At 44.4% G+C, this 14,561-nt stretch overlaps 1 protein-coding gene across 1 annotated transcript in view; it reads right to left on the bottom strand.

Annotated features, from left to right (window-relative positions):
• Positions 1-783: 783 nt before the first annotated feature.
• The window catches only part of KCNH5 (potassium voltage-gated channel subfamily H member 5), a gene marked incomplete at its 3' end in the record, with an annotated part of 150,386 nt that continues 136,608 nt past the window's right edge, over positions 784-14,561 (bottom strand). The window contains exon 11 of the mRNA XM_082283177.1: positions 784-1,731. Coding sequence (XP_082139303.1) covers positions 784-1,731 — 948 coding nt within the window. The remainder of the gene's footprint in view (positions 1,732-14,561) is intronic.

Here is a 14,561-nt window from a genome sequence, read left to right as displayed (position 1 = left end):
AGGGAGCGCAACTGAGAGAGTTTCTGTTAGTTTCATTTTGTTACATAAATCACCATTATTATCACCATTATTATTCTTATTCTTATTATTATTATTATTTCTTACTTACGATGTTAAAAGAGCAGGAGGATACTTGAAATAAAAGGCTGTGCATGCACAATACCCACACAAGTAAATTCCACTGATCCACCCTAACACCAGGCACAATGCCCTTCCCTGCCCACTGAGCTGAGCCCTCCCTTTAGAAGGAGTAGGGGAATTCACCACCAAATATACAGTATATCATTGTGGAATGATACCAGGAAACAATACTAACAGGAGCCTGAACATGTCCTTCACATCATATTAATCTACTGCTTAACTTGGCAGAAAAGACAGTGAGAAAGTAAAAGCTCAATTCACCCAGCCTGAGATCAAAACTGTCATGGCAATATTGGCAGGTTAGACCCTGATTCTTTAAATAGTACATTGCCTTTGTTAAACAAAAGTCATTATTTTATTACATAATAGAGATTATAAATAAATGTAAAGTGTGCATGCAGTCAACTGCATATTATACAAGCTATATCTATGTTAATAATTGCTTTCTTTGGCAGGCCAGAATCCAGCTGGACATGCAATATTTACATATCAAAATCCTTGGTGTGTTCAAGTCATATTGGATGCAAGTGAAAATATATATGTATATATATTTACCGTATACACACACATATATATATATGTATAAAGGTATATATACACCTCTGCATATATACTGTATACATATATACACATAGGTATATGCTAAAAGTGGATTTCATCTTTTTCAGATTCAGGTGATGCAGGCCTTGAAACGCTAAAAATATCCTGACAGGGTATCTGGTGGGGGGACTGGGGTGATAAATGAGACTTGGGGGAAGAGAGCTGGGATACGTTCTTTTCGGACAATATTTTTAAAATTTCTGCCACCTGCTTTTCAAGGGCAGCCATCCTACTGCTTAGCAGCTGGATATCTTCTTTGAGTTCATGCTTGACTTCCTGCAGCGTGGTTTGTAAGGCCTGCTCAGGAATGGGGTAGAAAGGACACCTAGCATCCGCCTGGATGGGGCTGTGCTCCAGGGGGCTGCGAGTCTCACCAGCTTTATCCAAGCGAAGGTCACTTTTTGTTATTCCACTGTCACAAGAGTCTGTTTTCCTCAGTGGGTTTTTATTTACACCGTTCTCCGAGTCATTGGACTTGGGGTCGTCGGACAGCAACCCCATGGATTCAGCCTTTGTGACGTTGTTCCAGTCCTCCTTCTTCTCCTCATGGGTCCCCATGGTGTTTTTCAGCCGAAGCCACCCTTTCCCGTTCCCGTTTTTCATCCGCATGGGGCTGTTCACTTTGAGACATTTCTGGTCTCCGTTTCCGTTCGGCTTGAGCTCCATCACGTCGCGGTTGTTCTGCTTCACGGCCTCGCTGGTTTTCATGTACGCCAGCGTGGTCTGGATGGGGGTGATCTGGGACACGGTGACCACGCTGGTGCCCGTGATGGAGGCCCCGTTCTGCACGCTCCTGCTTTCCACCTGCAGCTGGTTCCGCTCTGGGTCCATGTGGGTCGAGCCTTGATTGCGCATCTCCTTTTGCTGCTTGAATTTCTGGAAGAGTTTCCGCACAGGGTGGTCCACAGGGATGCTCAGCGTCACCTCGTTCTTCTGGCGCAGGCGCTCCTCTTCCTCCTTCTTGACATCGCTGATCTTCCGGAAGATGATCTGTGGGGGATAGATCCACAATAGTCAGGACCCAAAGGACATTACATACAAGCATTAATTTGAGATGGGTAAACAGTCTTGAGAACAGCCATTTTTCTCTTCATTCTTAATTCTGATCTTCCTTTCCATCTTAATCTTTTGTAGTGAATTCAAACAGAGGAGATCAAGACATACTAACTTCAAGATTAGCCACTATAGATAACGTACATACATACACACACACTTTCTTAAAAGTATACATCAAAAGTGGGTTTCACCTTTTTTCTTGATGCAGAAGATACTAAAGATACTACTTGAAGAACTAAAAATATCCTGACATCAACAGAAGGAAAGAAACTGAACAAAGAGAAGAAAGGAATCGACAAAGAACCCAAACACCGTGATGCCAACCTACCCATTATTCACACTCATACCTGCTCCCCCACTGTCTTTAGTACAGATCAAAAGGAAACAGTAATTCAGTGGGGACTACACAGCTGTAAGATTAATTCAATGTACACACCCTTCCAGAGGCTGGAAAATCTTAATGTGCTCAATACTTTTTAGTTTTGCTGTTAGGGTTATGTAGAAGTGGCTGGAGGGTGCAAGTAGATTCCCCATGGGCCACATGTGTGGCTTCACACATTTTGCAAGTGTTTACTGCAGAGTTAGTATGTCTAATATGTGTAGGTGAAGTGGGAGCACCACAGAGAAGCAGTGTACCAGGGTTGTGTGGTTATAAAACCCAGCAATATCCACCATCCCATCATGCCATGCCATTTAATGCTGAGTTATTTCACCCTGCAGCATGTCTCAGGCTGCTACAGAAAAAGGAATTTGAGCTTCAGGCTGGGGGAGGATCCACAGAGCAAAACCTTTTTCTTGATTTTCTGCATGTTACTCATATGATTTTATTTTTCTTTTAGGTTCATCCAGTTTTCTTGAATGTGGGACTGAGGCAGGATAGGGAAACTTGTTCTCTGTTTGACAACACTGTGAAAAGCAGCCTGTGATTACATACAAATACGGACTGCAAAGGGATAGCGTGGCAAGAAAAGGAAAACAAAGCCCTTGAAATACACAAATAAAACCCTGTGTCAGTCAGCTGTAGGTTTTGAAATATCAACTGGAGTATCCATATTTTAGTATCTATTTACTTTCAAGTCTCGCATCTTCTGAAGTCATCAGAGAAGTGCCACGATGGCTACAGATCCTTCACTGCATGAATTCGGGATGAGCTGGACTTCAAAGCTTCATTAGAGAGCTTTCAAATGCAGTAGATACATCCTTGCCTGCTGCTGATAGATGCAGCTGCTTTTAATAATTCGGTTAACTTGCTTATTAGAAGCCCAGTTGAAAAAATATAAACAAAACCAAGGGACAATGACGGAAGTTATTTTCATCTGACTCCTCTGACCTGGATGCAGCACCACATTCCCTCATCTGGAGGCTCCCCTTCATTAGCAGCTGCCCTCATGGAGCTACTCTCTCAGACCACTGGGGAGAGCAAATAATGGAAAGAGAAGTTGCTGTTGATTCAAAGTTGGGTGGTGACATTTAATTGAAGCCACGCTCTCTAAAGGCAGATTTGGAAGGTGGGTTGTATGTGATGTTTTGTTTGTGCCTCTCTTTCCCCAGAGGGCAGCGCAGCACCTCTGGCACAGGATGCAACAGCGAAAGCAACCAGCTGCAAGGCTGTGTCCCCAAGGTGTGTCCCAGGGGACATGGCTGGTTCCTCTGCTGGTGTCCCTGTTTGGCTGTGCTGCTCTGCCTTGTGATGAGTCCCTTAAAACATCTGCAGTGGGGAAAACATCCTCTACCCAATGCTTTAAAAAGCTGTGTAGTGACAGGACAAGGCGGAATGACTTCAAAATTACTGTAGATTTAGACTGGATGCTAGGAAGAAATTATTTACTGAAGGTGCTGAGGCCCTGGCACAGGTTGCCCAGAGAAACCATGGATGCCTCATCCCTGGCAGTGTTCCAGGCCAGGCTGGACAGGACTCTGAGCAACCTGGTCTGGTGGAAGATGTCCCTGCCCATGGCAGGGGGGTGTAACTGGATGATCTGCAAGGTCCCTTCCAACCCAAACCATTCTATCTTTCTGTGATTCCCCTCCTTTCTGGCCACAAATCTATTTCACAGCTTGAGCACCCTGCTCTCCTGCAGCCAGCCTGTGCCTGGCAGCTGCTGTCCAGAGGCAGTGGGGGATGCTGGAAGGAGGCAGCTGCCAGCAGCCTGGCATGGGCCTGTGGCGCTTTCCTGGCCAGGGCAGCACTGGATATGCCACTGGGAAAGGCAGGAGGTAACTCTGACAACTTCTGTCCTGCTGCATGTTTATAAAGACCAGAATGACAACAACAAAGACCACAGCAGCAGCTTTTGATTCCTCTCCAAAAGCTTGCACTTCACTGTAAACTGTGCTCTCCTTTTTTACCCCAGTCCAATCTTGGTTCTTTTGTCCCTTTTCTAGACTCAGTTCAAACCTTCTCCAGACAGAGGTTATCTCCCTGCACAGAATATAACTACCAGTGACTGCTGCTGCTGGATTTGGCAGAAGAAAAGCCAGAACCTCTCTAATCTGACACCACCTGTACCTCATACTCCAGAAGTGGGTCCTTATGAAAGCCAGGAAACGACTGCAGAGCTTTCTGTCCCAGAACCACATGGCCAGGTGTCACTCGGATGGGTCCAGCCCAGTGGCAGGGGGGTCTGAGCCTGAGCACTGCTGTGACTCAGAGCAGAGCAAACACTTTGGGAAAAGCTGAAAGGGATAGGGGGACAAGGTGGCAAATGCCATCAGATACACAGTGCAAAACTGGTCTGGCTGTGTGAGACCAAGGACCCACTAACCACTCACAGCCATGAGCTTTACCCCCACTTTATGCCCATGCAGTGGAGAAGACACACACCCAAATTCCTGCTGTCACCTCCTCAGAACATGGTCTTTCAGCTTCTTGCAGGACACAGGATGACAGAGCCCTTCAATGAATTATTTCCCTTTTCTCCTCTTGGGACAGAAAGTGCTACAGCCTGGAATGGTTATGGGCAGCTCCTTGGAGAAGCAGGTCTGCTGAACGCTGAATTAGTGCAGAAAATGCCCAGGGACTTGGAAATCCAGTCCAAGGGTTAGCTGAGAGTCAAGAATTCAGGACTCATCTACCTCAGTGGAGCCCTATTTCCAATAGAGCAAAGGTGGGCTGATGCACAGCCCCGTGCCTACTCTCCCCTTGGCTTTCTCATGTAACCTGTGTGTGTTCATAGCTGTTTGCTATTTTCTTTTTCACTCTGAAATGCATAACCAAGCAGACCCTCACATCCCAACTGACCATGTGGGATGATGTCACTTGGGATGGAGACTGAGATCTTGGTCCTCACTACCCCACTGAACTACTCTGCCATCAGGAGGAAATCATTTCACCCCATGGAGAACTTCCTTCTTTCTCCTCAACCAAGGAAGGCATATCCCTAGCACAGCAAGGATCTAGTTTTGGTCAGGAGTACTTGAGATCAGTAGAATCTGCGCAAATAAAAGAAAAGAAAGATCTTATACAGACAAAGAACTGAGGAAAAAAAACGAGATGTGAATTCTAGCACCAACACAGCAACAGTTACTTTTCATTACCCATTTTTTCCATATTAGGAGATTTGTCATGAGCTTGGATTTAATCCACCACTTCCACAGTGGTTTAAACTAAGCCAGAATAGTTAAAATGTGTTTACATTTACAAATGTTTACATGGAGATTTCATTCTTTTAATGTCCAATAACTATTACCAGCTATTTTTCCTTATAAATAAGAACAGAAAAACACCTCATGCAATCTGACATTTCCCTGCAGACTGGGAAAGGATTATTTTGAAATCTTAAACTGGATGAGCTATTTCATTTGTCTATGACCCTTTTCAGAGATGTTACACATAGGCCTGCCCAAATGTATGTCCCAGGAACAGACACAAGTTTCAAAAGACTTAATCAGAAGAAGCTGAATTGAGTGTGTGTACAGTTTATCTCAAGCAGTAAAGAGCCACAGTCCTGTCTCAAACCAAGTTCCAAATTCAATAAAGTGACAGACATTAAGTGTAGAACTTAATTTCTTTTATGGATCAGATTGTGAAAGAATGTTCCATGTGACACAAATTTTGTCCCATGGGAACAGGTTCCTGTTTTTCTTTTAGTGTATTTATTTAGGAAAGAAGGGACAACAGAGGTGACATTAATTACTGAGCTGGCAAAGATGAAGCAGAAGTTAACTGATAGCCAGCCATGAGGACTGAAATACTTGAGTTATTTACAAGGCAGGCACAGAGGAGACAACAGCAATTTGAGATTCTCCATCTGATCTCAACCTCAGCCTCCTTTCCCTGCCTCTGATACCGAGAGGTAACTCCATCCCTTCCAAAGGGGGACCTTACCAAAGGTGCTGGCAATGGACATGTCACTGCTGGAGCAGCTCCTGTGAGGTGTTAGCTCATATAACCAGCCCCAAAGCCAAGTGCAGATGAGGACAACAGCAGTGAGGAGTCAGGAAGCCAGCTCAAGGCTGAGACACACACACTGAATTAATGAGTAAAGCTGTGGCCTTTTCAGGTGCTTTGAAATGCATCCCTTGTCTGCTGTCTTTTTTTGTACCAGTACTGTGAAAATCATCCCTCCATGACCTTGCTCCACACAGGAGATCCACACAAAGATCCCTTAATAAGTAACTCCAAGGCAGGAACGTGAAGGGATTAAAGAACTGGTAAAAGTCTTGAAGAATTACAGTAGGTTCACAGAAAATGGTAGGTGTTTGACCAGGGATCATCCTGTCCTGTGCCTGAACATCCCATGCTGTTGTTAGTGGCGTTCAATGTGTGCCTGCTCTTCTCCACAGAAACCCACAGGAAGGGACAGCAATGCATCCAAAGGGCACACAGTTGTCATGGTGATGGATGCAGCCTCTGAGAGGGAGGGAGAGCCACACAAAGCCATCAAAAAGCAAAGATTTTCACAGTGTGAAGACCCTGTCCCAGGAGAATCAGTTTGACTCAGCTCATTGGACATTTCTGCAGCAGAAACACAACACTCCCCACAGCTACATCCACTCAGTAACCCACAGGTCACTCTCATTAAAGCACAGACCAGGCTGATGTCAGTGCTGGTCACCTCTCAAAAGTTTGTTCCCGGGGTAACTATCTTGTCTGCAACAACGTCCTGTAGAAGCCCCATCTCCCTTGCATCTGATTGTTCACAACCTGATGTATTTGTTCAGATCCCTGTATTTTGTTCCTATTTGATACAGCAACACCTTAGAAGGCATCTGAGATCAGCGAGATAAGAATCACAGAACCACAGAATCGTTAAGGTTGGAATCAAGATCATCAAGTCTGAACAAGGTTAATAAATTTGAAGAAATACAGGGCTCTTTTTAACCTGGACCCATCTGACAGCACAGATCCAGAGCTGTACTTTGAAACACTGCAGATGGAGCAAGTGGGATGAGTGGACAAAGTGAGTTGGAGCTTTCCAAGTGATGGAGGCAGGATCTAAGGGAAATGCACCCTTCCTTGGACCACACTGCAGAGCTGGCAGTTGGTTTGCAGTTGGCTGAGACCCACCCAGCAGCTCCTTCATGAGCTTTCACATCCCACCAAAAGGATTTGGACTGGTCCACCTCCTCCAGAAATGTCTAATTCCCAGAAAAAAGGGCAATTAGAGTGTCCTCAAAAGGTGTGTTGGTCTTGGCAATAAGAGAGCTTCCCTTGCCTCCTTGGCCTGAAATGACACGAGCTTAGCTGAAGCTGGCAAATGGATTTTAAAGTTTTGGGTGGTATAACCAATATCCAATACTGCAATAACACAGATCTCATTTTCTTGGAAATAATGCTACAAGGCTGTACAACAGAAATTTCTGTAAAGACGTCTGCAAAAAATACTATTAATTTTCCCATCTTGGAGTGCACTGTACAAAAGTAATTTACATTTTTGTCATGCTAATGTGGAAGGCAGATTTGTGTCAGATCCAGGATTTAGACACAGGATACCCCAGCGCAGACAAGTGTGCTATTTCCTGGTCCTGAAAATACATAATACATAAATACATTTCCTGCTCCATAAAATACACCCAATTTCCACAGCACAGACACTCAGAACAGGGCTCACCTACAAAGCCTCTGTCTGCATCTGAACTCACCCTCCAGGAGCCCTGCACAGTGGAGGGAGGAAGAAAAAAGCACTTGGAAGGTGTGAGTCATTTCACCTGCAGCTGGATGTTAAAGCAGGTCAGACAAGCTGTACCCTGAGATGCCTGTTTGTCTCCTGTGCCTGTACAGGGAGCTCCGCGCCTGTCGCCTGTGTGCAGACATCCTCCACAGATGGTGGGGATGGAGGATTCAAATCCCTACCTCTGGCAGTGCAAATGTCAGGGTTTGGTGCAGACTGTGTAAAAAGCCTCCTGTGAAGTTTTTCTCTGTGTATGTGTGAGTGTTCTGCACCCTTCATCTGATGCTATTTTTATCCCCCCCCAGCACGTTGTGATATTGCCAGTTCCCAGCTGGGATGAATTCCCCACAGCCTCAGGGCCCAGCCAGTCCTTACAGACAAATATTATTATTTTAAAAGCTGCAGAGGAAGGACAAGCCACAACTGTCTAGGAGACCCTGCCAGACTGGTGGCTCTCAGTGAGAGCTTGTGGAAAACCAAATGTTTTTGCCTGCACAGAGCACGTGGATGAACCACTAACAGGGTAAGGAAAGCCACCCTTGTTCTCACTAGACTTCCCAGGCAAACTTGCAGCACAGGAATGGAGCTGCCCACAGCCCCTAGGAAATGGGAGACCACCTGAGATGTGTCTTTTCCTGTACACCCACCCTTCTGCACTGCAAACCTCATCCCACTCCCAGATGTCGCAGGATAGATCCTGCTTAGATCACTGCCACCACTGGCACTAAGCACCAACACAGCCAGCAAACCCTTCCCAGGCCATTGCTCTGATGGGCTCAGGGGGGGTCTAGGATGCTTCATCCTGACCCATCCTGAGTCCTCCCCTCTAGGAGCCTTTAGTTGTCAAAACAAGGCATATCTGGGATCCTCTTTTCTGATATTATGAAAACTAGGCCAGTCAAGCCCAATTTCTAATGTATAACCCTTGGTGAAAAGGCTTGCTCCAAAACCCAAGTGCTTTTAAAATCTAGGCAGGTCTCAGAGAACATGACTCACTATTAATACTTGATGTTAAAATGCTTTTAAATCTTATTTTTCAGGTTTTTTTCAAAAACCTCCCAAGAAATTACTAATACCTAATTCTAAAATGATTTTAAATCTTATTTTTCAGATTAAAAAAAAAAAAACAACCAGAACTTCCATGATGTTAAAAAATCTTCCTTTTGATTTACATCAATTAAAATGCGAATTTAAAAAGTTAAACTATGAAAGACTGGACAGAAATGGATGAACAGGAAATGACCCCACACAAGCCTTTAGGCTGCTTCCCCTAATTTACTCCTGCAAATCTCCATAAAATCTTAGCTCACTTTTTAAAGCTGCACTCCAAGGATGCAGAGTAGATGGCTTGAAATGATGGCTTTATTGTTCTTCTGCTCTGTACACTCCTCAGATAGCTTCACTTTGATGTGAAATTCAGCCTCAAAAACAAACTGCTTTAACAACTCTTTTAATTGCTCTCCAGTAAATTCCCCTTAATCCTCCTGTCCCAGGAACTGTTTTGTGTTAAACCACTGCTCCATCTGTGTGTGAGACAGGAATCACTGTCCTTGGCTGTGCAGTGAAAATGACTGACTGCTGAGCAATTAGTTAATCTCCAGGATAGGGATGTTTCACTAAACAGTCTTTCATGCTGGATTTTGGAGGAAAAGAAGATTTCTGTAGGTTAGTCTTCCGGCTGCTTGAAAGAAATGGTAAATAATAGCCTTTCTGCAAATTTCCATTGATCCTGACTTCACAGCCACGGTAGCTTGCTACAGCAAAGGCTTCCTACCAAGCAGATTTTAATTTTGCTTTGGAGAAACTGTATTCGCATACATTCTTCCTAAGCAAGTATAGAATTGACCTGTAAAAAATGTGATGATTTCCAATCCAAGTAACAAAGTGATGTTGCTTCAAGAAAATGAGAATTATTTCCATGATGTTGAAAAAGCCCTTTTAAGGGATATTTGATGGCATTTTATGTGCAAGGAAGAGGTTCATTTTTTTATGATGACTTAATAAAGATCTTTGTCCCCCAAGCTGCTAATCTAAAGAAAAATCAGGACGTGTAATGAGGGAGAGACCCTTCAGAAGAGCACAACAGCAGCCAATAACTGATTTCCAAAGTCCAGAAATTCCATCATCTCTTTACTGCTTGCCCTGTGGTTTAGAAATTGATTACTGTAGGTCAAATTTTAATCTGGTTCCATTTTGTGTTCGCAATCAATTCTCACAGTACCTGAGTAGTCTTGCAGAGAGACATCTGTGCATGCTGGCAGCCAATTAGGCTGATCTGCATTTGTGAAAAAGCATGAATATTAAGAAGAAAGTGGTTGAGAGTTTGACCCATGTACTTCATACTTGGTATGGATCTGAGGTCATCCTGATTTCATTTAAAACATGTCTGGATGGAAGAAGGAAGAGAAGAGAAGCAGGCAGAGATCCAAGTCTCATTTGTCACTTCCCCGGAGCACCGTGGCCAAACACACAGAGCACCAGGCTGGGATTCACAGGGATGGATCATCCTGCTGGCCTGACCTTCAGCCAAGTGGGAAGTCCTGTACAAATCACTCTGCCTCTTCATGTCCCCATCTCAACCAGTGTAAGAGAGGACAATAACACTGCCCTCATTTCCCCAATTAACCAGAAATCCCTCTGTCACTGCTAACTATTTACAACTGAGACACTAAAATCCACAGCTGACAGCAGAGAGAGGTCACTGTGCTGGCCTGTTACCAAAACTGAGGCAGTTCATTAAAAAAGCAGTCACTGAAAAAATACACATAGGTGTTCTCAGGGTTTCAGCTCAAGATCAAGGGCCCAAGGCACTGCTGCCCTAAGACGTTTAGGGCAGTACACGATGGATGTACAGTGCCACATGAAGTCCTGTCCTCATCCCCTGAGACATCAACCCCCTGATTCCTGATCATCTGAATCACTGAACATGTGTGATTACATGTTCAGCGAAGTGTGGGCTGGGCCAAGGAGTCAGATTTCCAAGAGAAAGGCCAAAACCTTTTCCTCCCTTGGCACAATTAGACAGATTTACACCAACCACAAAGAGTGTTAACTGAGAGCAGCTCAGTCTCCTGAATCAGGAGCTCTCCCATTCTTTCATCCACCCAGGCCTGAGCACCTCCTGCCCAGAGAAGCCTTCATCTTTTCATATCCCAGGGGAAAACAACTCATGGATTTCCTGGGGCTGCAGGTTCAGCTGTTGTCTCTGATGTCTGCTGGGCTCTGCTGCTTGGAAAGCGAGGCTGAAGAAGGGCCCTGTGCATCGTTGGAAGTGGGGAGCTTTGCCACTGTTTTTAAATGAGACTCTGAAATTGGAACTGATCACTTATTTTTCCCTCACTATTTTCTGCTTTCTTTGCTGTAACCAAACAGCAGATGCTTTAGCATGTTGCAGAGCCGCCAGATTCAGAATGATTTCTCCAATACTATCCAAATGAGCAAAATGCACCTTCCACATACAAAATTATTTCAATCAATAAAAAAAGGCTACTTTTTTTATGAATTTATGGTGGTTTCCAACTGGGGTCTGTTGCTGCTTGGCCTTGTTTAGGGTCAGTCTGTTGCAAAGTAAAATATTGATCTGTGTGGTCTCAGAAGGACTGTGACCACGGTCCAAACACATGCAGTCTCTCTTGGGCTCCTGCAACAACTGTGAGCACAGAAGCCCAGCTTTAGCCTCCTAATTCCTTTTCAGGACCCTAAATCCTACACTGAACTCAATAAAAAGACTAAATTGGACCACAGAGTTGAAATAATACACTGAATCAGAGTCTAATTTGTTTTCTGTATATAACACAGAGTTGGTTAAACATGGGGAAATTGAGCAGAGAACAATTTGGCTATAACTGCTGCAGTGTAACTATTACTGAGCAGCGTCTCATGGGGACCCCTGTTCCCTCTCACTGGTTAGGTTTACCCACTTTGGGATTTAAACTCACACCTTCCTTCGCTCCCTAAAAACTCTCCCATGTAAACAATTCTAACCTGGATTGGTCACTTGGTGGATAAGCTCTTGATGTGCTCTTGATGTGCTCTTGATGGAGAGTATCACATATTCATCTCTCCTTCCCCTTTCTCCTTCCTTTTTTGTGGATGCAATTCTTAGAGAGCAAAGGGCAAGGGAGATATTTCTCCTATTTCTTTGTCTGGCATTAAGGCAGAGAGAAGAGCAGACTTCTCTTGCCAGGATTTCTTTTTTTTTCCATTTTACAGATGTTTCTTTCTCTATATAGCACAGAAATCCTGCAAGAAGGGAAGCTGAGGTACTTACAGAGGGGGAGCAGGAGCCCTGCAGATAGCTAAAAATCCACGCCCACTAGACCCAAGATCTTTCACAGAATGTGGACGAGAATCCCAGCAAAGGCAGCCTCCACCCACCCCAACAAGCCCATCTTGGGACTTTCAGAGAACTCCACTGATGTAAAGAGATGGTGACATGTGGCACCACATGGTGCACTACGACCACACTGTCACCACCAATCCTACCAGCACATCCCATTGGGTACCCCAGGGCTCAAGAGCTGAAGGGAGCTCCCCACTGCCTCCCAGCCCAGCTGAGGGGTGCTGTGCCCACTGCCAGACAGTGCCCCTTCCACAGGACAGTTTCCAGCTCGATCAGGCAGGCTGGGTCCTTGCAAACTTGTATCAATTGGCTGCTGGATCAATATCTGCTATTGGCACTGGCCTAATGAAATGTCAGTCAGCAGCACTGCCAATTGATCCACGCTCATCTGCGCTGCAGATGAGTTCCTGTCTCTGCATTTTACCAGAGATGATTAAAAGAAGAAAACAGCCTTCAGTTCTCCCAGGGTCTCCTACGGGGGATACGCTCCTGGGCAGGGATAGGCAAACACAGTTCACAGCCTCCAGATGACAGCTGGGTGGTTTGAGCTTGGGGTGAACTGCAGAAACGGGGAAAAAGTGCCAAAAGACTTTACAAGCTGCTCTTCAGCCTGATTGAACTTGGAGCAGAAAATCAATCATCGATAATAATATGCAGCACTAATCCACCACTCCCCTTTCCCTGTATTGGAGGAAGTTGGATTTACGTAGCTGCCACTTGTGCCAGAGGCCAGCACCAGGGCACAGAGAGCTCATGCATCACTTGCCAAGGGTCATTGAGCTGGGCTGGGGGGATGGAACCAAGGTTTCCAGCCCAGAGCCCCTATAGTAGGAAAACCCATACTGAAAAAAAGATTAAACACATAAATATATTTATTAGAAGTAAAAGAAAATTATTAATATAATAAAAACCTTTCTCTTCACCACTGTCCTGTCTGGCATGTAGAGTTCTGGATTTGAAATAATTGAAAGGGCTCAGCTTTAATTGCAGTTAATTGCTGAAATTAAATCCAGACCAGGACAACTTACTGCTGCTCAGGTTTGTGTTGGGAGAGGGGTGAGGAGGAAAGCAGAACTATTTCTGTTTATTTCGTGACAATTTTCAGAAGGTCATGCTTTTATTCCAATGAAAAATATCAAAAATCTTCATGTTTGGCTTCGGGCCAGCCCTGCTTGTGGCAGACCCAGAGTTCCTGCATATCCCCAGCACAAAGCTACAGAGAACACAGGCACAGAGGATTTGCAGAATTCGTGTTTTCTTCTCTGTGTTTTTGCCTCTTACTGCTTTTTGCCTGAAGACTAAATGGTCTCACTAAATGCCTAAGAGGCTCTCTCCATTTACAGAGTAATACATCAGCAAAAGAATTGCAAATTGTTCTGCAAATGTACTATTCTCTCCTGTCTGCTTTAAGTGGAAATTTAAATTAATTGGAAACATTATGGCTTTCTTTTTTAACTTAAATATTACTGTACCAGACTATAAAGTGCCTGAAATTTAATCTGAAGTCTTCAGACCTGAAAAAGTGTTTTGCAACTGAAAGATTTTTGATTTTTTTCCAGCTATATCCACTGGTCCAATAAAAAAATAACACCCGTTGCTATCAGCCTTGCTTCTGGCATTGAGAACATCCTACCTGGCTTTCAGAAACCTTGGTTTTATATGGAATGTGCCACCACCTACTCTGCTCACTTCATCACTTTCAAGGTTTTGTTGATTTATTGAAAAGCTTTCATAGCAGGAGCTTCAATTAAAACAATGCACTTCCATTGCCATGCGATGTAGGACACCATCAGTTTTGTTTGGAAGTGGTAAGTCAGAAATGAAGAAATAATTTTAAAAACTCAAATGGAAGGGACAACAGGCAGCCTCTGTACATAGAGGAGCCAAGACACCACCTTGTATTACAAATTAGGGAGGTAAAACATGCTGCTCAGTCACCGTCAGATATTCCTCACCTGAATCAGGGCTAATAACAGAGACCAATTTAGTGGAGAGAGTCACCAGCTCCAAACTCAAGCTAACTCAAAAACATTACAGTATTGCTGACTGGAGCAGATTTAGACTGGTGGATAAGCAGTCATTTGTTTCTTTCCCATTTGCTTCTAGATCCCAGTCAAGGACCTGATCCTTTAGGGATAAAAGTAAGGGCCTGCCTATATCACACCACAGGGAAGGGCACCAGGACTCCTGTTGTCCCACAGCAGTGTCCCCCTGTAGAAAGGCAGAAACTGATGCACTGGAGATCCAGCTGAACATGAGGAAGAACTTCCCTACTGTGCACTGACTGAGCACTGGAACAGGTTGAAAAG

The sequence above is a fragment of the Coloeus monedula genome (genome assembly GCF_965178545.1).
Source record: "Coloeus monedula genome assembly, chromosome: 6".
Classification (NCBI taxonomy): domain Eukaryota; kingdom Metazoa; phylum Chordata; class Aves; order Passeriformes; family Corvidae; genus Coloeus; species Coloeus monedula.
This window is presented reverse-complemented; position numbering and strand designations above follow the sequence as displayed.